This window comes from Filicampus tigris, chromosome 6 (assembly GCF_054856515.1).
Source record: "Filicampus tigris isolate MCC_2025a chromosome 6, RoL_Ftig_1.0, whole genome shotgun sequence".
Classification (NCBI taxonomy): Eukaryota; Metazoa; Chordata; class Actinopteri; order Syngnathiformes; family Syngnathidae; genus Filicampus; species Filicampus tigris.
In genome coordinates this window covers 19,183,694-19,207,824 of record NC_141222.1, presented here as the reverse complement: position 1 = coordinate 19,207,824, position 24,131 = coordinate 19,183,694, and the positions used below count along the sequence as shown (strand labels likewise).

Genomic DNA, 24,131 nt, shown 5'->3' with positions numbered 1-24,131 from the left:
AAAACGTTTAAATACAGCAAAAACGAAGAGGACTACATTCACACAATTACAGCAGGTAAATATGCATCAGAGGCCAACTGCTTCAGATGAAAATGATTGGTTTGACTTTTTTAAAAAGAGCCTATTTTGTCCAGGCAGAATGTTTAAGAGCGAGAGCGACTCCTCCTTCCTCTTCTGGCCACTTCCCCTCCCCCATTCTGTGTAAAAACAAATCTCCTTTTCTGCTCTCAGCCTGAAACTATTGAGTCAACAAATGTCACTGCAACCAAGGCAGTGGCTGGTGGAAAAGAGGAGGGGTCTACGTTTAAGCTTGAGCTGCATTTTAAAAGCAGATTATTTTCAAACCCACCTGTTAGCAGGGAGGATTAAAAACAAATCATGATAAAGCTTGCATGTTAGACTCAGTTGTTGTTTTTTTTGAATAAAGTGTGTAATGTAAAAGACTTCACTTTTTAAAATATAAAGTGTGCAATGTAGATCTGATTCAGGTGATTGTTCAGGCTGCTTAAAATTGTGTGTTCCAGATACAAGCTGTAACTCAAATTCGGACATTGCATGTGGTCATGTTAGGTGTTCAGCACCATTCATTATTAGCTTATTTTTGCAACTATCCATTGATTTGAAGGGTTTCACAGTGTCTCTTGAAACATCCACAAGGGCATTCCCTTTCTGCCGTCTATCTCTTACAAGTCCACGTGGCCAGTGTCAACAGGAGGAGGGTCTTGGCATGCACACAGAGCAAAAAATGCAGCCTGAATGCAGACCGGAGAGTTGCCTTACGCCACACTCTAAAATTGAGCCAGCCAGACAGCCGAGGCGTACCAAAATAAGACACAGCCTGTGAAAATGAGTCCATTGCTAAACTGGTTGCACTCCAAACTGGCCCGGTATCTGATTATTACTGCATTGCTCTCAAAACATTGGCACTGTTAAAGGGAAACTTGCGTAACCGGCGGCTGATAGACAGAAAATGGAAGGAAGTCACTTCACCAAGAGAGAAAAAGGAGGGAAAAAAAAACAAGCCACTTGGCTTCCTCCCTTAAGAGAGAAGAGGGGTGGAGACATCTTCTTACCCTGCCACAGTTAGACAGTTGAGACCAGTGCAATATTTAACAAAATGTGGGGGGTGGAGTCCTGTCCTGAATCCACTCCATTGCTTGAGGGCAGCCATCATAGTGTTCACTATTGTGCGCGGCTGAGAGAAGAAGAAAAAGAGAGGAGGGCGCATAAGGGGGGGGAAAGAAAACCTGTCCCTTTGTGTGGGAAAGACTCAGTAGGAAAGTGATTTTGTGACTATTTGAGTTTGCCGGCAAAACAAGGATCTTCCCCCTTGACCTGTACACATATTTTTGGACAACTCTGTGTGCTTCGTCTGCCTTAAACTAGAATCACCTTCGATTTGGATTCTCCAGCCGGCAAACAGCGACACCCCGGCTTCTCCTGATGATGAGAGCAGACGTCAGACTGGTTTGCATGAATATTGATGTGGAGGATAGTCTGTTTCATAGAAGAACAGAAGGAGGCAAGATGGCTGCCCTTTAGGATTTGTTACAGGGGAGATCCAGACGGTTCGTTGGAATTTATACAAAGTGGAGGGACGTGAAAAGGTGAGGATTTGCTGAGAGGGTTATTGCTCTGCTTGTGTTTTTTTCCCTCAACACTGGATGTATTTTAGGAGCTTTTGAGAGCAAAGCTAGGTGTAGCTAATGTCTCCACCGCAAAAAGCAAGAGCAAGAATAATAAGGAGGGGATTTTAGATAAAGCTACTCCAACATGGCTGACATTTTTCTTTCTTGTTCTGCCAGCTGAAACCAAGATACACATTTCTCGGTTTTTTTTTGTTTTTTTTAAGCTTTGTGTTTACTTATTTTGAATAGATATTGGAACATTTTCATTCTCCGGCTCCTTAATCTTAGTTTTTCCATAAGAATGAACTCCTTTCTGCTGCCTCTCCTTCTCAGCGTTCCATTTAATTTTTAAATGTGTGGTTCAGAGTGACTGCACCTTATTTAGAATGTTTACATTTGGACTATGAGAGAACCATTTTAACTGAATTCCAACTAACGAACACTCGTCTGATGTTAAATTTAATTGAATGAACCACTATCTGGAGCAGTCTTTTGCACATCTGTGTGTTTGTTAGCCTTGCGTTGTGTGCAGACTCAGTGTAAGAGAGCAAAAGTCCACGCTGGACATATCTTGCAGCCGCCTTCTGAACGGCAGTGCAGCTGGACTACCTTGTATATCTTTGTGAATCAGCTTTCAGTGCTTTTACTGGTGAATGACAAGCAGGCACAAAGGCAAATACCTTAGAGACGTAAGAGAAAGGAGAATATTAGTGGCAAGGGTGCAGTGGAAGCCAGGAAGGTCAGAAAGCTTTGACTTGAAGAAACGCAAACCTAATATACCATTGAATTTCTGCCCACAGGGATCTACTGCATGATTAATATCTTGTTTTTCTATATTTGAGATAAGAAAACAGTACCGGACATAACTCAAAAATCATAGTTTTGAAGGAAAACGGAAAAAAGATTTCTACTTTTCTTTTTTTTTTTTATTTAACTGTAGATTAATGGCACAAGAGGGCTGAGCTAGGATAAAATAACAAAAACACAGACCTAATATCCATTGATAGCATTATTCAAATCGATGAGTGTGACAATGGTTTGCAAAACAAGCACAATTAGTCCTGAAAAGTCACAATAACATGTCAATTCGGATGTGTTGGGCCTTAACAGCAAATAGCTAATTAGGTGCTATTTTTTCTGCATTCACTAAGTGCTACTTAATGATTAACATCTGGTCAATTAGAATCTAAGAGATCTCTCTCAGCTTTGTGTATTAGACTTGTGTATTCCACTGACACAGTGGAACTGATGTCACAATGTGCCTCAGGTAAAAGGCTAATGCCTACTTGCTTCAAGGTAGAGAATTTTGATTGGACCTTTTACCTGGTAATTTAACACACTGGCATTGGTTGGCTGTAAATGCAGGAAACAAGGCAACGTAATCCTCACCTATTTAAGTTAAGACTTGGTTAGAATGTTCACATAAATTGGACAATCAAAACACTATGTGGCCTTCGAGTCAGTTTTTTTTTTTTTTCCAATATGCTTCACTAGAAAATAAGAGAACAAATGATTATCAATGAGCTGTCAGAAAACTTTGGAAACGTATAAAGGGTGCACCGCTCCAAATGGTTGTTTTGATATGGTATTCAGACAGTGTGCTCAACATGCTCTATGCCTGTATTATGATTCTAATGGCCATTTATAATATTGCATTAAAAGACCAGACCAGAAATCACTTGAAAACGTTTTTGCTGTATTTTCAGCGTTAATACCGCATCTTTATGAGTATCTGCATTGCTGCTGTTAGCTCACCACCCGAAGAGGCACCGAGAGCTTTCATAGGCCCATGGGGGCTGAGTGGGGGAAGGGCCAAGTAGATCAATCACATTCACATTGTTGCTCTCATCTATCCACACCTACAGATAAAGCCGTGCGGTTGGATTGCTCCTTCGCCGAGGCTCTAAGTCCCCTTTATGTCACTTCCAGGGCAAAAGACAATTTCACCTTAAAGAAAGAATGTCCAGTTGCCATAGCACGCCACAACAATGCTGGCTTCTTACAATACCCAAGCCCTCACCTCTGACCCTGCTCTGTCCAGCCCACGCATCATATTTCCACCCAGAGGTAGTTGCACAAATAACACAGGAAAACAAGCCCAGTGGTAGGCTAGATGTTTCAGAATGCACTGCTTGCTTGCTGGTGCTAGCTTCACTGCTTTCCTGAAACGAAATGGCGATTATAGAGAGTGTTGTATTGATTTCTTTAGTATTGATTTTCCTTGTGTGTTATTGGAGGGTTGTTTTGCTGTATGGGGAAGCAGAGCAACACTAGAACAGAAAGTAATCAGCGAGGGGATCGTGCTGCAGCTTCATGACATTTGCATACTTTAGGACGAATAAACATGACAAAAAGTATTTATAAGTATCATATAAACTATGCAGCAAACGGGAGCTTGATGAATAATCCAGAATAAAAAGAAGTGAAACTGAATGTGTGACTATCATATAGGAAAATCTGCAAAGTCTTTATAATTATAACAGCAGATGACTAAGTGCAATGAGGCCCAGTTAAAACAATGGAGTGCGCTATGAGGTTCTGTTTCAGTGACCAGTCCAAGGTGAGTGATCCAGGCCTTGATTAAGTATCGATGTCCATATTTACCCTGAGGGTTGAGACAGTGAGGGCAGTGACGGAAAAACTTCCTCCGCATGAGCGCACGCACATGGCCGCTGTGTTTACAAACACTATCGTAGCGTTCGGTAACGTGGCAAGCACGAGGTTACGTAAGCATCCCAAATTAAACACCATGTTTACTCGCCTATATGCAGACTTCCGACGATTCGCTAACACAATTTTCTCGAATGTTTTTACGAGTTCTACTATCTGGAGTTTGAGTTAAAAGTTTAAAGTACAGTACTACTACCCGCGTAAGGACCGACATGAAAATGCTCTGAAAAGGGACTAATTTTTGGACCTTGGAACCTAAAAGAACATTTAAAATGACTAGGGAACAGCCTGTTAATACACGATTCTTTTAATTGGCAAATTTTGACACCCAATTTTGATCGTGTGTTGCATTTCCTGTAATGGTAACCAATTTCAAATGGTGCCCATAGTGACCTGAACAACTGCACGTGTCGGCTGTTTGCCCCTTTCCAAAATGTCAGATATAGAGGATTGCACTGCTAGAAGCTGTCATTGAAAAGGTTAGTCCCCCATTGGCCCCCTGTTGTCCACACATGAAGCAAAAAGACCGACAGCTGGTTCTAAATGGCATTCAGAAACAACCGAACTAAAGCCTTTGAATGACATCACCGACTACTTCTGTCAAAGTCAAGGCGTTTGAGCCCAAAAAAGGTTTCCGAAGTGGAACCAATCCAACAAGTGGTGCCTTTTGAATTGGATTGCCCAAGGAAAACTACAATGCTTTGCGTCCTAAAGTGAGATAATCGACGGGTTTAATTTCAGATCTGCTCAAGCCTGTCTGCATATCTTAATGAGGTGGTTACTATGGAAATGATGCTGGAACACAAGGATTGAATTGAAGGATTGAATGTAGCTCATTTTAGTCATTTTCTAATAAACACAAGACTTTGGTATTTTTGGTTAGATTTTCTTGTTTCGTTGATGACACTTTAATTGGAAGTATTGCCTACACTTTTTCAGAAAATGAAATTGCATAGTTTTGCCTATAACATACCAGCATGAACTCAGACTTTTGAAAAAGCAAAAAAAAAAACAAAAAAAAATCGAATAGGCTAAGCATTGTGTCTACTCAGAAATAGGTCTGTTATGCTGTGGGCCATGTTGATATTTTCCCTTTATAAAATATTTCCATTGCCTCTGTTTACTGTTCAACCCTATTTCCTGTTTATATTGAAGCTGGCGTAAAACTGGTCATGCAAACAGAAGGAAATGTTTTACAAAATGCCCATGAGTGTATCACAGCTCTTCATTTGAAGGCAAGAGGCTGGACAGAATCATTAACATTAAAAGGTGCAATTGTGAATCACTTGACTTCCCACTTGAATTCAGTGCATTATATTTATTGAAATAAAGCGGTACATAGGTTTCTTCTTAATCACTTTTCTTTCAATAGCAACAGCAATGTTAATTTTCAGATTTTAGTAATCATGAATGTAATTTTAGGTGTATTGTAGCAGGGTTGATGATACTGTATGAATAAGACATGTACATCACAGCAGTACAGCCTATTCTGTAGTCAGGAGCGCTGGGCTAATGTTCAGACCAGATGGTCTTTGGAGCTCTCATAAGATGGTAACCATGGCTACCATGTGGCCTGAAATAAATTAACTTTTCTCCGCGCACAGTTCATCAAGTTAGTCAGATATATTGACTGCTGCACAGACAAAGGGGTTGAGGGCAAGAAGACAAGCAGCTTGGAAGGAGACATGCAGCTTTGTGAGGGGTTTGGGGGCATGCTAGAGGGGTTGTACACAGTCTGAATCAGTCTCCATGCAATGAAGCCTTAAGACCAAGCAAAAGGATTTTGATTTATGTCTGCATGCTTTGCACAGAGTGTTTCATAAACATAGGGTTTCATCTGATTAAATATGATAGATAGATCAGTGATTAATTGGTTGACAGAGTTTGATATAGGCTAAGGTTCAACTGCTGTTTATTATCAGAAGTGACCTGCTCTGGAAAAGAGGAATGCGAAAACGACGACCCCCCCCCCACACACACACAGTTTTAGCCAATTCAATTGTCGATAGAAGGGATTCTCATACATTGTAGTCTCATCCACAGTGCCATGGTGCCAGATTTTTAAAAAACTTTTCTTACAGTTTAACAAAAAAACACACAAGATCAATTTTTGCCCTCATTGATAACTGTCTCCTTCAAACCTAAGTCTAAAAGAGAGAAAATACTGTATAAGGGTTTTACATTTTCTTTAAATGCTTTAACTTTGCTAACTTTATACAACAGTAAATTAATTGCAATTTCTATTTTTATAAAGGCTTGGGCTGTTAGCAGTTTGGCCAGTTCAGCAGGTTCAAGCAGTTCAGCCTCACCCTTCACAGGCAGTAAAACCACTCATGTCAATTCTTTTTATAAAAGTTTTAACAAATCACTGACTTTTAAACCCATAATGGTTCTTTCATTGACAAAATCATCTGGAAAAAGTCCAACATGACCAATTGTGTGGCATTTTTATGTTTATGTAATGGACACGTGTATGAATGGTACTGTTAGATGTGGTTTTTGGATGAGTCTTCGGTTTGCAAGGAAATCTATTCCCATACAAAAGAATTCTCTGGGGTCCCTCAGATTACTATACTCGTTAGTACATTCAAACGACCTGACCTAAGACAAAAACAAACGGTATGGAAAAACCTCTTTGGCGGAAGTACTGATACTAAATATAGAAATATATAAAAATACATATACAAATTTAGATAAGTCATAGTAATATAGAAAGTCATTTTAACAAAGTTGTATTGTTCAAATATAATGTATTCAGTGAAATAGAACAGGCAACTAGACAAGTAAAAGTAAAGAGACTAGTAAAGGTGAAAAAAAAAAACACATGAAGGCAATTACACAAAAAGCTGCAGGACAACAAAGACAGAAAAAAGGGGAATCTCCCGCCAAGTCGACTACATCTGTTCTACATTAAACATAAAGAACAGTGATGTTGGTGTGGAGGAGGAGGAAGTTCTCTTGGGAACAAAATTACAAACAGAAGAGTATTTCCAATGCATTGTGATTGGGGTAATATATTAACTTTACTCGTTGGCTTTCAGAAGAAAATGAGGATAGAGCAAATCTATCTGTTTGTATATGATGTGGAACATGTATATTGCCCTACATATTTGTAAGGCAAAATATTACAGCATTCTCACTATTCTCAGTCCTGACATAGCAGAACAAGAATTCCTTGTAGTAAAAAAACAAAACAAAAAAATAGTCTTTTTTTTTCCTCAATGGGTAAAATCTACCCACAGTGTTTATTTTGTATTTTATTAATTTATATAATAACCCATCATGTGAGAGGAAAAGAATACATCAGTCATACAGTTTCTTCAGGTTACCATATGGTCCAGATACTCTTACATCACATTTAACTAGGTCAGAATAACAAGATAGTGTTCTACTGTACCAGAATGGAAAAGTAGACCTGCTGTTGTTCAGAGAAGAGTCACGTTTGCTCATTCTTGGTTCCACCCGCCCCTCACCCCACAAAATAAAAAAATAAGAACATTTGAGCGGCATGAAAAGCGGCATGAAAACCTAACATGTCAAGTTATGACCTACTTATCATATAAACATGGTTTACAAAGAAGAGAGTAGCTACTTTCCACCATACACAAGTCCAAAATTGTCCCTATAGAAGAGGCCTGGTCTATGTCTTTTAAAGTGAAGAAAAAAAGTTACAAGCTAAAACATTCTCAACATTCCAACACAAAACCTCTGCCTGTTTCACAGCTAAGAATACATCAATACACAAACCTTAACCAAATGTACTTTTCCTTTTGGGACTAACATGATCATGTTTCATCAAATTCATTTTAAAGTATTCTACATTGAATTTATTTCTTCTGAACCCGCCCCCATATCAATTTGAAGGGTTAAGGAGATGACACAAGAAACAGGAGCCTTTTGTTTCTTAGCATATGTGGAGGAGTATCATATGTTCATACCGATAGTTATGAGTGACCATGTGAGGTACATTTGGAAGCATTGCAACAGTGTGCCATGTGACGTGAATCACAAGTGTGAGGGGCTGGACCAATTAAGTTGGTGAGATGTAGAGCATGAATGAACATCTGTCTTGACATGCGTGACTAGCAGTTGACCAGCAGTAGGGGCATATCAGGGCAACTGGCACTTTGTGATGAGGATTGTTGTAACCGTAGTCCAAACAACTGACTCTTTTCCACAGTCTATACTAGTGATTCTGCAAGTGTGGTACAAGTACCAGTAGTAGTACGCAGGCTCCTTCTAGTGGTACGCAAAAGAATCAATAAGTACAGTTAAGTTGTATTGATAAGTACAGTTAGTTTGCATTTAATCTGGATGGAATGTCAGGATATAAAGTTTGATTTTAGTGTAGTTAACAAAACAAAAATTCTGCAATACAGTTTGACTGAATCATTATTTTTTAAATTATGCTATATTTAAGCAAATTTTAAACTGCATGTTACAGTGGCATGCTTAATTATAAAACAGTCTTTCTTCCATAATATTACAATTGTATTCTTTTTATAATATTTCAACAATATTCGAGCAAAATCATGTCTTTTTTTGTTTTTATTTTCCTGAAAAACTGACGAGGATTTCCTCGTAATATTATGACTATATATTTAAGGAATTTAGAGGTTTTTAGGAAGCCATAAAATTGGACTTAATTCCTGCAAAGATCTGAGTTTTTGCTCATATTATTTGGACATAATTATCGTAAATTACAAATGTTTATCATGTAATAGTACAACTTAATTTTTGTTTCATTTTGAGTTTTCTTTCTCTTGGCATACATTTTTTAAAACTATATTTGTGTAGCATTCATATTTCAATTAAATTCCTGTAAACCTGGGGGTTGTTTCCCCATGATATTAACAACCTTACACTCCTATAATTTTGTCAGTCTTCTTTCTTGTAATATTTAAACTTTATTCAATTAGAATTTGAAGATTTTTTTGTAAATGTTATTTTTGGAATTCTTTTTCAACTACAGGAATAAAACCATTCTCGTTTTTGATAAATAATTAGGCCTAAGATAGTGCATATTCATGTTGGTTAACAGAGGTGGGCATTCCAGCAGCCTGACGGACGCCCGTTTTGCTGACGATTGACGTGACACCTTTTAAAAAAGGATGGACTGATGAATGACAGAAAAGTGTTTTCATCCATCAGTGTAATCCTCACTAACAGGTCTGACGGACCATCACTGACGAACTGTTAGTCTGTGACTGGCGGACGCCCGTTTTTCTGACGTTTTTTGGCGGGGACCGACTGACGGTCCAATGGACTTCTGACGGACTTAACTGACGGACTGACCATTAAAATTCAGTTCGTCACGAAAAATGACGGACTAACAAATGACGGAGGGGGTCCCCTGGCCGCTGACAGATGACAAATGACAGACCAACAAAATTAAGTAAAATGCCCACCTCTGTTGGGTAAGATGGTGGTACTGGAAGAGTTTAGTATTTTTTTAAGTGGTAAATGGAGTGTAACGTTTGGGAACCTACGGTCCATACAACAGAGTCTATACTGTCATGGTCCATACAACGTAGTCGATATTGTCAATTTTTGTAGTCACATATTGCCAATCACCACATGGCTCATAAAAATTAAAATAAAAAAAAAATACAAGCGACCATCTGGTGCAACTGGGGGGAAAAGGGAGTGAGTAGAGATAAAAGTTTGCATAGTCAGCTGGAATGCCAAGTTGTGTAAATGTTGTCATAGGTTGTGTGGTTTGCACAATCCATCTCTATAGTTAGGGGATGAATTTAAAACACTCCGCGATGCAAATAATCTGACCTAATTACAATTGGAGTAGCTAAGGATAAGATTTCACACTCTAACCAGCAACCTGAATCAGGACAGAATATTGTCTCTAATCAGATGACACAATGAATAATCTCCTTAATGGAAGTATAGCAAATTCTGATAGATATTTATAGACTATGCTAAAAAAAAAAAAAAAAAAAAACAGCAAGGAGGCTTGGCAAGCATTTGATTTATTGCGCTAGTCTATATTGTCACGTATTTTCTTTTACAGGAGTGCTCTTTAGCCTTGCTGCCAAGGTCTCAACCTGAATGATAGGAACTTGCATCTCCTAGCAGCTGTTGTGAGGGGTGAATGTCACATGCAAATAGATGGCATCAACTATGGACACTCATATTTCACCTAGTCTGGGGAGAAAAAAAACAAAAAAAACACGATGTGGGTCCAGTGCAATATATTGTAGTAGGGAATGAAACTATACTTTTTGAGAGCCAGAACTAACTACCTCAGAGCAGGACATGTCATTAAATTGGTATTTCTTTCCAAGCTAGCCTCATTAACAAATAGATTAGTTTTGGGGGGTTTTGGTGTACAGATTTGGTACATTACTGTTAAGGAGATTGTCTGTTTTAACATCACACTGGCCAAGAGTCCAACCTTACGGCAGAAATGTGCATAAAAGCCAATCGGAATCCAGCTTTTCCTTCTTACGTTGGGTTTGCACGTTGGGTTTGCAAGTTAAAGTAAACAGAATCCTAAGTTTAAAGAAAGAAGAAGCAGTAATCATGAAATAATAGTACAAATAACCAAACGTGCAGCTAAATGTGCAGCCGTGATTTGGAGTTATCTTCCGAAGATGAAGCTATTTTGACAAGAGAAGTTCCTTACCATCGCTTGTGTGGCAGTATCTCTAGAGCGACAGGGAGTGAATGAAGTTGTTGTGCTAGGTATCTCGTCAAAAACAAGGCAATACAACAAACCTGACAAATCATTCGAACAAGTAGCACCTGAGGGATGAAGTGAAAAGCATTCAAGTGCGAGCTGTAATTACACACCCTACCCACGTAAGCATTAGCCGTTCAGCCACAATTAATTAGCTGTGCACACACCGGACGAAATCAGCAACCGATCGTGTCAGATTTTGATATATTTGCAAGTAGCTATGATTTTAACGCTCTATGCAGGATCATGACTTCAAAATTATGTTTGCATTTTAAGGCATTTTATTCATTTTTTCTGAGGGGTCCATCTTTAGTAGTTCACTGTGTTATTTTCTATTGTTCTACATTTGTTGAATAAAAATGTTTGAAATCAATGGGGAAAAAACATTTTCATTTTGTTTAAAAAAAAGAATACTTCCTATGTTAATAAAATGTTCAATTACTCTGTAGGTATATTGGTATTCAGTATCAATGCTTTAAAACTGGCAATGTAAAGTCGATTTTTGGAGAACAGCGCTTAAAAGGACATGTTCAAACTGCACAGGCAAGATGACAGGCTTAAAACAAGAGTGATCTGGAGGCATGACAAATAGTAGTCCAGAGCAACCTGATGTGCAATTATACCACACTGACTTCTGGAGACAAACAGCTCCATACACGCCAAGTTGAGTCATGAAACATAAAATTGTGTGTACATGTTTCTTGTGGAAAAACAGATGCTGCTAGAGAGAAAGCCAAAACATATCATAACACAAAAAAAAACAAAAGACAGAAAGAAAAAACTTTTGTTTAAAGTCATACAGTCCAACAGGATTTTTTAATTTTTTTTATTTTTAAATCGCCAACTATCATTGTTTTACAAAATCAAGAGGTTGTATCCAACCCTCAGTTCCAATACAATAAATGTCTTAAAGTAATTACAGTATAGTCAATTTGGGACATTCTGTGCGCCTTGCCATTGCATGTGTTTGTATGCATGTGTGCAAACAGGCCTACATTCAGCTGGGATCTATGGCTTTGTCCTAGGTTCACAAAGATTATTTTTTTTGTTGTCAGAGTGGGTGTATCCAATTGTGACAAGCTGCTTGGCTCCGCTTGGTTCTTTGTAAACCGCGGAGAGTCCCAAAGGAATGGAGCTGCACTCATAGCAGCCCGGTGTTAACCTCTTGACTTAGTTGCTGATTTACAGAGCACCAGACAAAACAAAGGGATAGTCACACAGCATTAGGTAGTAGTCATTCAGTTACCTAATTGCAAAGTTTAAGAAATATCTTTATTTAAAAAGTTTAAACATTATGGGGGGGAAATCTTCACAAAAATAATGGCTGTTTTTTTTTTCAGAAATCATTATTACTGAACAGTTTAGAGACAGATGATTGTTGTTATTAGTGGGTTTATAATAGTGATGTACACTAGACCCCCGTTATTCATGGAGGATAGGGACCGACTGGTCGGCAAATAGCAAAACCTGCTTATAAGGTCAGCTGTGGCTCAGTTGGTAGAGCAGGTTGGCCAGTACACAAGAGGTTCGTATCATGGCTTGGACTGATCGCAGTCCAAGTTCCATTTCATTTTGGCAGCCGTGGCCAAGTGTTTAAGACTGTCACCTGCCGCCGCGGGAACCCCTGCTCCAGTGTGTGCCTCTTGGCGGCAGGGGGGCTGTTGGGTGGGGCGGCGAGTTTGTGGTCTGAAAAAGTGGGAGGGTACGCTGGTGATGTCAAAGTGAAGGTGTTGGGTCCTGTGCAGTTTTTTGTATGCATGATCTAGGAAATGCTCAGAAAGTGAGCTATCTTTACCCTAAATAATATCACTCTCTATCTACTTTGGTTCATTATGTTTTGTGCATTTTAGCTCACAGATGGTCTTAAAAAAAAGCACCAAGGGGATTTGTGGCCCTAATGCACTTTTTTGTGGATAGCAAGATTTTAAAAAGGTTTGTGGAGCTTGAGTTCAATTGTAGAATTGTAAGCAGATGTAAAATGGTTTCAGATGTGATTGTCAGGTCTAATAATGACGCTTATAATCATAATGAATAAAACGTGCCTCAATTTGCCAGTATTTTTTATACTTTCCCCTCACACCAGCCAATGTGCCAAATGGTGAACGACTCGCAATTTTGTGAAACAAGGCTCTGCTTGGTTGTACTCATGCTTATAAATGATAAAGGGGGGTATTTTGTCAAAATATCAGTTTAAATCATCAACACAGTGCACAACTTTTCTCCCATTGATGAGCTCTATGTAATTCCTATCACTAAACATTTTATTGAAATGCTCTAAAAGGACTGTCTAACGCGTCTCAGCTGCACTCTCTGTTGTTCCGTTTGCCTCTGTATGAATGTTCTAAAATAAATTAAACTGAATATCTGAAACTCAAATTGTGTACTGTATAAGTAATCACTTGTTTGCTAAGAAATCATGTAAAACATGTTTGGCAAGGAATGCAAAAATGAAACTATGAACTCTCTTAACCCTGTGTAGTAATCTTATTTTCCATACATCACTTTGAATATATGGCACTATTATCAGACACTAATATCAGCGAGCAATTTAAGATAAACCTTCTGGTATAGGTTTGTCTTGTTTGGAGCATTAGAGACCATCAAACATGTAAAAGATAGTGTATTGCTAACAAAGGCCTCAAAAACAAACTGTTGCTTACCATCTGGGTACATGATCATCTTTGATGAGCATGACTTTCTTTCAATAATTAATTTTGATATTGTGTAGGGATAAGCCGTTCGGATAATGAATGGATGATGGATAATACATTCAACTGAAAAGCCTGCTGAGTAAGAAAACAGAACTGCGTGAAGAAAAATACATGTACATTGCTAATTGTTTTTTTGTTACATTTGTTTTGTAGGACGAAGAAAGGGCAGCCTGTGAATGGACTCTGAGCAGGCCAGATGGAAACAGACCAGCCCAGACATGAGAAGGAAGAAAGTTTGACATTAAAGAAAATTGCCACGACCCATAACATCTCGAACAAACTCCAGAATGGAGGGACCTTTTCAGATGGAGATCCACTCCAAATTACTGGTGACAGAAACTGGAACAATTATAAGCCCAGCACAGAGGCCAGCTCTATGAAAAGGCAAAATGAAACCTGCAATGAACCTGGGTCAGTACAGGGGCTGTTGGATCAGGGATCCTTTATGATGAATGAAGAGTTGATGAATGGAGATTTCAAGCACGTACTCGCTGAACAGTCATTCATGGCAAGCCAGCCAAAGAAATTTAAAGCAGATTCTGAGATTTCTGGATTGATAAAAAGTACAGAATTTGAATGCAATGTTCAGGCAGAGATAAAATTAGATAACAGTAATTGTACAATTCCTAATGGAGATAATTTTGCACTGCCAAGAAATAAACAAATTTCAATTAATGGTGCTGTACTCACGACCTCTACAATAGAAAGTACACCAGGTGATCTATTAGAGAAAACTTTGTCCCAATATTATCCTGAGCAAGTATCAATTGCCCCACAGAGGTCTGGGACACAAGATGCTATGAATGGTTCTCTAACTAAAAAACTACCCGGTGAAGATTGTATGCCTTCCACTTTGACTTCAGAATTCCCCAATTCAACTCAGATGCTCAAATTGCAACGACAGCCTGAGACATCTGGTATCACTGAGGGAGTCAACAATTTTGACTCCGTAAACTATATTGTGAATGGATACTCGAACCATCATGAATCAGATTACCAGCAGAAAAAACAACAGCACCAACAGCTGCCACCATCTTGCTCTCACCACGAAAGATCTCTTGATCAGCTCCCTGGCGTAGTTCAATCATCAAATATCGCCAACTCCTTGCAACAACATAAAAATGGCCCACGGTGCTATCCCAATGACACAAATTCTCTACAAAATTCCCTACAAACGTATGAGAATGCCAACCAGACTTTTGATCACAACAATTTTAAGGAGCTCAATACTCTACAGACAACTGATGCTGCGTTGCTGAAATATGGATCATCACCCGACTCTGGAATACAGAACATGGTGCAATGTGGGAAATCGGGGTCTGGTCCTGCTCAGCACTTTGAGATTCAACCCAAGACTTTCCAGCAAAACGTTGGAAACATACATGGAGATGACAGCATGGGCACCAAGGGACCCAATACACAGCAGAGAATTCAGGCAGCTGGATTAGAAAATAGTCTAGATAACACAATACAGCAGACAGGCAACTTGTGTTCAACTCTCCATCAGGGCAGCTGGATGGAACAGAACCCTTTAAAGCATCAGACAAGTCGAATGTCATCCCAGGGAGAGCAGGAAAAGAGAGGGTTCGCTGCCAAGGCTCTGTCAGACCAACAGAGACGTAGCCTCCAGGTTCATGGTCGGATTTTGGAGGCAAACCCTGTACAAAGGTTTGAGTCACCTGGAATGTTTAAGGAAAACATTCAGGGGTCTAACAGCATACAGGAACAACAAATTACTCTCTTAGCCCAACCACATTGCGCTTCAGCCCCTAACAACAATGATTTGAAGTGGCAGCAATCAAATTCTAACACAAGTTTAATGCAGCAGCCTCAACAACAGACAAAGCACGATCAACAGGTCGGGGGGTATTATCACACCCCCATGCAGTCAAAGCACTTACATGACAACCCTGAACTACAGGACACATTGTCGCCTGAATTTTTCACAACACAGCAACAGCAGCACTGTAATCTTCCACGTCCACTGTCCCACCCGCCGCAATTTGAAGAACAACAACTTAAGTCTCCCATTTACAGACCACACAGTCAGCCTCAGCCAAGTCAAGTTCAACTTAACCAGCAACACAAAAACAACCCTGCACAGCCCAGCAGTCATTTATACTCCAAAAACACAACAGGTATTCATATACAACGTCAAAGATCATTTTCTCCAAACTCAGGCAGCGGTGATTCCAGACACTTTCAACTGCAGCGACCCAATAACTTCCCCCCACCTAACAATAAGGACTTCTCTCATAATTCGACACAGTCACAACCTTGTTTGCCACAAGGTACATTGAACCAACAGATATCAATGCATAGGTATCCCAAGACTGAACACCAGCTGAAGGCATGTTCTCAGTTCCAAAGGGGATGTCACCCGGGATCGCCACTTCCCCACGGAGACCTCCAGAAGCATGAAGCTCTACGTATGCATCTATTACAAAGGCAGGAGAGACAGGGCCCTCCCCATTCTACACAAAACACCAGGGATAGCAAAATTGGCCTCACAAATATAAAGACTGAAAATGGACCCATATTGAATTTGCCTAGTTCACAGCAGCAACTCGGTGGATTGCAAATCAAGCAGGAGACTCAACAGTCTGTGTGTGAGAATACTAGGCAGAACAATATCCTGGCCTCCATGGAACAAAGTCTAAAACAGTACCAACTGTCCCCTGTGTTTGAGAAGAAATCGTTTGTCATGAATTCACATAAAGTCAAAGTGGAATCTTCTGGGCCTGTCACAATTCTGTCAACCAACACTGATATGTGTAAAGTGGAAGCATCAGGAGCTGCTATGGCCATGACAGCTTTAAAAAGAACACCTGACTCCACGCCCAGGAAAGAGCAACTCCTACAGAGGTTCATGGATTCCCCAATGAAACTATTGGATACCCCGATAAAAAGTCTACTTGATACACCTATCAAAACACAATATGACATTGCATCCTGCCACTGTGTTGGTGAGTTACCTGTTGTTGGTTACATTTCTGATTAAGTGGTGTATAACTACTAAAACGTCCCTTTATTTAGAACAAATCAGTGAGAAGGATGAGGGCCCATACTATACTCATCTGGGATCTGCGCCAACTGTTGCTGGTATACGGGACGAGATGGAGAGAAGGTAAACAACACTTTTACAGAGGAATCTGCTGTATAATTACGAGGTACTCTTTGATTGTAAGCACTTTAATATCTATTTCATTCCAAGGTCTGGCTTAAATGGTCAAACCATCAGGATAGAAAAAGTGGTATATACCGGCAAGGAAGGAAAAAGCACACAGGGGTGCCCTATAGCAAAATGGGTAGGCACTATATTTGTTGTCTTAGTCTCAACGCAATTCTTCTGCAGAAAATGGGAAGCCTTAAAATATGTGTAATAAATTATTATATTCATCACAATTCAGGTGATCCGCCGAGCCAGTGTAGAAGAAAAGCTACTGGTGTTGGTTCGAGAACGCACTGGACACAAATGTGAGACAGCCTGCATAATCGTGGCAATCCTGGTCTGGGAAGGCATCCAACCCAGCCTAGCTGACAAACTCTACCTCGAGCTAAGTGAAACTCTAACAAAGCATGGAGCCCTCACCCAAAGAAGATGTGCTCTCAATGAAGAGTAAGTGACAACAAAGCAGAAACAAAAATACATAAAGGGTGCCCCAAAAGTCATAACGCACTAACATTTTTCTATTTCACCTCATGTAGCGTTCGGACAGAGTTGAGGCCATCAGCATTTTATGTCTAAGGCTTTACAGTTTTTGTAGGCAAATCATTCCTTTGCCTATGGCTTGCCGATTGACACTGGAAGCATAATTGTAAAATTAACGGCATGAGGTTTTACTGTCCTCAACTGCTGTTCAGCGCCAGTTTGAAAGCTTAACTGCCATCACACTGCTCCAATGCATAGTGATATTTACGCTATCTATGGCAGATTTCTCATAACAGGAGTTGTTCTTTACAAACCACGCAATGGTAGGCCTGCTAACAACACTACTGATGAAAACACCTAATTCCTAGAGTAAGTCTTCGTGCAAAGCCAGGGAAGTATCCAGGGGGCTGCACTAGGACACCGAATCCACAAAAGCTCAATTCATTGGATGCTTCTTAAGAGTGATAAAGCTTTACCTGTAAAGACCTAAGGTTGAAGACTCAGAAGAAGCTGAAGTTCGTATGGGTAAGGCTTTATCACTCCCCTAGGTATCCGCTTAACCAAGGTTTTTGTTTTTACTGAGTACCAGTACAACTCTCCGGATACCCTGTTCATGGTTTGTCATGAACAAATTCTGTATACAAGAAATTTGCCATGGATAGTGTAAATTGTACTACACTTTGGAACAGTGTGACAACCACAAAGCTTCTCAATCTGGCGCTGAACTAGAGTCAGGAACCAAAACATATTTTGCTTGGGGTCTATATTACAATTTTGTAAATTGAGGAATTATAGGCTTACAAAAACTACAAATTCTAAGATGTCCAAGGCTAATGGCCTCACGTCTCTCTAATTCAAAGATGAAATATAATAGAAAAAAAAAACAAGTGTATAGTGAATTTAAGGACACCCTGTATTTCCAAATATGTACTAATTTTTGCATTACATTGTGTGCTTGTCTTGAAAACAACAGGAAAAAGCTAGTGATATTCAACCTGTTTCCGATTGTGCTAGCACTTAATGGGCATGAGAACCTCAAACTCTCATTATTCCCTTTTAGGAGGACCTGTGCGTGTCAGGGATTAAATCCAGATGCATGTGGAGCATCATTCTCCTTTGGTTGCTCATGGAGCATGTACTACAATGGCTGCAAATTTGCCAGAAGTAAAATTCCAAGAAAATTTAAACTACAAGGAGATGATGTCAGAGAGGTATTCTCCACTGATATGTGTACTTATCACCGATGTTCCAATATTACATTTTAAATGTATATTTTATTCAATAATGTCAATTTAACAATGGCAATATTTGTCTTTTAGGAAGAGAGACTCGAGCAAAACTTTCAACGTCTGGCCACCTTACTAGGTCCCTTGTATAAAAATATGGCACCTGAAGCTTATGGAAACCAGGTGAGGACATTGAGCAATTTGTAGCCAATTAAAATGAATGAACAATTATTAAGCAAGACAACTAACCATCGTTGCACTCCAGCTGCCACAAATAAATTTGGGGAGTTTATTTTTCCCAATATAACAACACAAAGACAAGGAATCAAAACACAACAAAAATACTGAAAAAGAAACTAAAAACAACAATAACAGGTAGATTGTCATCATGTCATTAAAGCGGCAGAGCTTATAAGACTAATTCGTCACTGTGTGATCGAACAGTGTCAAGAAAGGTTCCCAAAATTTTGTAAAATGCTCAAAATTATTTTTCGTCAAAACGAATCTCCTTATATGAGTCATTTGATTTCGCCATCTCTTGAAGCATGGAGCTTGTAGGGATTTTCAATTCATTAATTTCTCAACGGCATCCGTGGCAAACTTAAAAGGATACTTCACATAGGCCATTTGCCGCAATGAAAAAGTTAATAATTGTCTATAATTAATTGAGAACTTCACTGTTTTACATGTATATTTAAGAACTTTAAAAGTAATTTCAAGAACAAATCATTAAAACGTTGCTTGATGGTTTGGCTGTGAATTCCGAAAATTATCCTGCACAAAAAAACTCATTTGGAGGAAGCAATAGAAATGTGAACGAGGATGGTGATATCAAGTTTTGGAAAAGACTGTCTTTTCCGAAGACGGTCTATTGTATCTTATTGTATTCGACGATAAGTCGACGATAAAGCTAGGACCTCACTGAAGTCTCGTCACTGTCGCATCACGACTGCTATGTTGTTAGGAAAAATTCAAACTTAGTTGCCTTTATATTCCAAGTGTTGACGCCGGCTGGGATGCAGTATGAGCTCCTTCTCCCTGTAGAAGTCAACCCGGGCCATAATAGCCTCGGGCTTAGTACCCTCTGCAGGGTACTGTGTGCCTGATCAATCACAATCGGGGCTTGGAAGTTGTCATCCCTCAATGTTGAATCAATGTTGATGGTTTAACGCTCTCCTCTTTCTAGAATGCCGATTATTATATTATTACGACGACAGTGCTCTTTGAGAATATCAACCTTTAGCTTAAGTATGCTATTCGCTCTTGTCAAGGTAGTCAGAGCTTGCTGAAGGCTGCTCAAACGGCTCTCCTGGTCCACAACCTTTTTCTCAATTGTGTCCACTTTTACAAGTAATTCTTGTTGGGTCTTTTGTACCACTTGAAGTATCAAATCCAGCTTGTCAAACCTTTCATTGACATGGTTGAGGATCTTGTTAGAAGTTGTTTTTCCCCACATCAGCAGTAGACTGTCCATTTCTACACATGATGTCTGGCTCGTGCTATCGCTAATCCTATCACTAGCATTGTGAGCACTTGCGCCCGATTCCTCTAACTTTTTCAGAGATGACTTTGCAGTATACAGTTGAGTGGATTAATACCATTCCCTTGACTAAAGTTGAGGCTTGTTAACAGCATCAAGAAACAGTCTAATTAATAAATAAATTACTACATGGCACAGAGGAGGAGGTCTGCTCTCTAGCGCCCATGTGTAGTTAACTGCGGTTGGCATAACTGCACATATACTGTATAAGTAAAGACAATACTTTCCAAAGAGTCTCTCTGAGTAAAATTTGTGTGTTCCTGTAAACAGGTGGAACATGAACACAGAGCACCTGATTGTCGTCTGGGGTTTAAAGAGGGGCGTCCCTTCTCTGGGGTAACTGCTTGTATGGACTTCTGTGCTCATGCTCATAGAGACGTCCACAACATGCAAGGAGGCAGCACTGTGGTAAGTTAAACCTGTTTTTCTAGGTTTGTTGTATTTGGCGCAGGAAAACGAAACGTCAAAATATCTTAAAACCCTTTCACGAATGTGCTAAATCAATCTGTTTTTGCAGGTATGCACGTTAACAAGGGAAGACAATAGAGAAATTGGAAAGATACCAGAGGATGAGCAGCTCCATGTCCTACCACTGTATAAAGTTGCTAACACGGATGAATATGGCAGCGAGGAGGGTCAGCAGGAAAAAATCAAATCGGGTGCTATTCAAGCCCTCAGTGCCTTCCGCCGCCAGGTGCGCATGCTTGCCGAGCCTGCAAAGTCATGTCGCCAAAAGAAGCTGGAGTCTAAGAAAGCAGCTGCTATCAAGAACACCATGTTAGACAACTCTCATGATAAGGCAGAGAAAGTTACCCCATCGAAGACAAGAACTGCGACTTGTGAAAACACCTCTCTAAGCACACCAGTGCAAGGTAAAACTAATTTCACTTGAGTCATTTTTGACAAGACTTGTTACACAAAACTAAATTGTATCCATTTGTGACTTTGTCTTTCAATCTGCTCATTATTGGAATTTATTCCAGGTGCTATGGGAGCCTCGCAACATCCAGATCAAGTGGCGGGACCCCTTGGAATCCATTCTCTGCACCCACAGCACCAACAGCATGAAAACATTCTTACCTCTTATCCCGGTGCACCAAATGCTGCCAAATATCCCAGGTTTCCTGGCTACCCAGGATCTTTCCCAAGCACTTCAAAGCCAGGGAGCATGTTTCATCATCAACCCACAACACCAGCAAACCCTTATCCTTCCCCGGTCCATGCACCCAACTCGTTCATTGATGGATCTAAACATTCATACCCTGTTAATCAGTGTAATGGAGGCATACCTCTTGATAACTACCATCCATACTATGCTTCAAACCAAAAGCAACTGGACATGTATCAACAACAAAGGCAAGTGTTGTACTCTGAGCAGCAGTACGCAGCACATCAGCGTTATGAGCTCAATTATCCGCAAAATTATGCTGATCATGGTTTACAAGTCAATGGCTATAATACATGCACCATGAGGCCAGTTCATCCCATGAGAGCTTTCAGTCACTGGAGTCCTAATGGAGTCACAGACCCACATTTCATGGACCCCCTTTCAAGAACACCCTCTGCCCACAGAGTTCGAGATTATACAGCTGCTGGGAGTAATGGCAATCAGTTTGGAAGATCCCCAAATCCATACTTTGGGAGTCCTCAAATGTTCCCCCCAAGCCAACAACCATTCCATATGCAAATTAAGCAAGAAATGGGTATTGCTAACCCAAACATGCTTGGAGCTCAGTTAAGTGGTGGGTGTTTAAACCCAGAAACACAGACGGGATTGGGTCTGCTTAACGGTAGTCCCATGGTGACTGGTATTAAACAAGAGCCTGGAGCCCCACAGAGACCCACAACCCCACAAAAGCCAGAGATTTGGTCAGACAATGAGCACAACTTCTTGGACCCTGACATTGGTGGAGTGGCAGTGGCACCGAGCCATGGCTCGGTCCTCATTGAATGCGCTAAACGGGAGCTCCACGCCACAACGCCTCTTAAAAATCCGGACCGTCATCACCCAAAACGCATATCCTTGGTCTTCTACCAGCACAAAAATTTGAATGAGGCTAAGCATGGTCTGGCCATGTGGGAAGCAAAGATGGCAGAAAAAGCTCGAGAAAAAGAGGAAGATGCAGAGAGAAATGGTGGTGAGGGGACACCAGGCAAGGGCAACAAGAAGGGGACAAAGCGTGAGCATCCAGAGCCATCAGAATCTCTTGGAGAGCCGCCTTATAAGCGTTTTATAAAGGCACTCATTGAGGGCTCATCATCGTGCACAACCAACACCTACGTCAGTACATCTCCGTATGCCTTCACTAAGGTCACAGGACCTTATAGTCACTTTGCTTAAAATACCCTCAAGAAAAAAAATGAAGGTGCTTTATTTATGCTCTGACCAACTGCAGCACTGGCCTCATAAAAACACTCCTAACCTGTTCAGGTGTTTTACATTTTTAACAACTGAGCTTTACTTGTTGACCCTGCTATGGATGTATTTATTTTTGTTTTGCGACTTTTGCAAGATACACACTGTTAAAACATCTGGTGCTCTCAATTGTACACACAGACCTACATTTTTTTTTTTTAACTGGAAAAAAAGCTTAATCTTTGGTGGCTTTATTTTATATTTTGAATAATTCACCATGGCATAGAATGCCGAATTTGAAAATGACAACTTTAAGGTGCTTATGATATGTCTTTTTAAAAATGCCTTGATACCGTAATTGATACGACAGATGAAATAATTCAACAGGAAATAATGGGAATTATTTGAAATCATTAGCATCAAAAACGTTGGGAGTTTCTGTGTATCTTGAGCACTTCATGATTATAAAACTTATGAGAAAAAAATAGATGTAACAATAAATTAAAAATGTGTTCCAAGCATCCCCAATGTAATACAACACAATATTTTTTAGAACTCCTGCAAAAAAATGTTCTTCAGAACACTTCTGTGTTGGTGCTTCTTTCACTACTTACTATAATATTCTATACATCGAGCCATTCAAATGGTGCTATTTTAACATTTTAAGGAGGAGAAAAAAAGCTTTTTGTTATCCAAGGTTTTCCAGTTTAACTGTCAGCAAAAATGTTCCTTTCAGCAGGTTCATGAGAGAGCCTGAATTGTGAAAATTAAGTGTAGTTGTATGTCTGTGGTGCTTAATTGACGTGCATTTTATACACTGAGGAGCATGGGACAGGGTAAGCTTGGTGTCAGAGGGCAGCTGGCTTGCTGTGGGTTTGTTCTTTGATTATTGTAATCTAATTGTAAGATAAACAGGTGAGATGTGTACAGTAACTTAAATTCCCTTTTTGGAATTACTGTTATAAGTTGTGTTTGTTGTAAAGAATGCGCAAAGCCTAATTCATTGTTTTTCCTTGTGTTCTCATGGATCTTGTTTCCTAGGGTGCTATTGAACCTGTTAAAATATACAATGTGAGACTCTTTAGGCAGTGAGAAGAAGGCTGTTAAATAATGTACAGTACCAACCAGTCATATACCTCAAAACCAGTTTGGCAATAGGAGAAAAAATATATCATATATTTCTTTGTTTAAATATTTTTGGTTACAGTTTAACTGCATGCCACCTAAAAGGCGGAAAAGTTAATTTCTTACTTTCTTACCTAACTGCTACAACATTTGATTAACTAATGTTACTGTAAAATCAGGGACATTTAAAAAGAAAATGTACATTATTGCCTGCATTTGTGTTCTCTTTTTCCTCATTCAGGGACATGCCATTGCAGTTTGTGTCCCAGTTCAACTTTTCTAAAATACGTCACACAGATTTTTTTTCAGAGGAAAAAAAAAAGGTTCAATTTTTTTGGGGGGGGTGGGGGGGTTTAGATAGTAAGATGGTGTTTTTTTTTTTCCTCAAATGAACACAACGTATATGCACTGATGTGACTAAAGGGAAAGTATGATATTGAATAAATTAAGGGCAATTTATTTGCTTTGGCTACGGGGCAAGATCAAGGCAATGAGTATCGTCTTTGTGCCTGTGTATAGCTCAATTTAT

General features: G+C 39.7%; 1 protein-coding gene across 1 annotated transcript; it reads left to right on the top strand.

Annotated features, from left to right (window-relative positions):
• The first annotated feature begins 1,172 nt into the window (after positions 1 to 1,172).
• On the top strand, positions 1,173 to 23,917 carry tet2 (tet methylcytosine dioxygenase 2). Its single transcript, XM_086034189.1, has 10 exons — positions 1,173 to 1,607; positions 13,857 to 16,669; positions 16,740 to 16,830; positions 16,918 to 17,011; positions 17,114 to 17,322; positions 18,416 to 18,566; positions 18,675 to 18,764; positions 20,392 to 20,529; positions 20,639 to 20,993; positions 21,105 to 23,917. Exons 2-10 carry the CDS (start codon positions 13,900 to 13,902, stop codon positions 22,460 to 22,462), a joined length of 5,256 nt encoding a protein of 1,751 aa, XP_085890315.1. The 5' UTR covers positions 1,173 to 1,607; positions 13,857 to 13,899; the 3' UTR covers positions 22,463 to 23,917.
• The last annotated feature ends 214 nt before the right edge of the window (positions 23,918 to 24,131 follow it).

Coding starts and splice junctions, on each gene's coding strand:
- tet2 (XM_086034189.1), top strand. CDS start 13,900: ATGGAAACAGACCAGCCCAGACATGAGAAGGAAGAAAGTTTGACATTA. Junction 17,323..18,415: donor AGATGTGCTCTCAATGAAGA/GTAAGTGACAAC, acceptor ATTCCCTTTTAG/GAGGACCTGTGCGTGTCAGG. Junction 18,567..18,674: donor AAGGAGATGATGTCAGAGAG/GTATTCTCCACT, acceptor TTTGTCTTTTAG/GAAGAGAGACTCGAGCAAAA.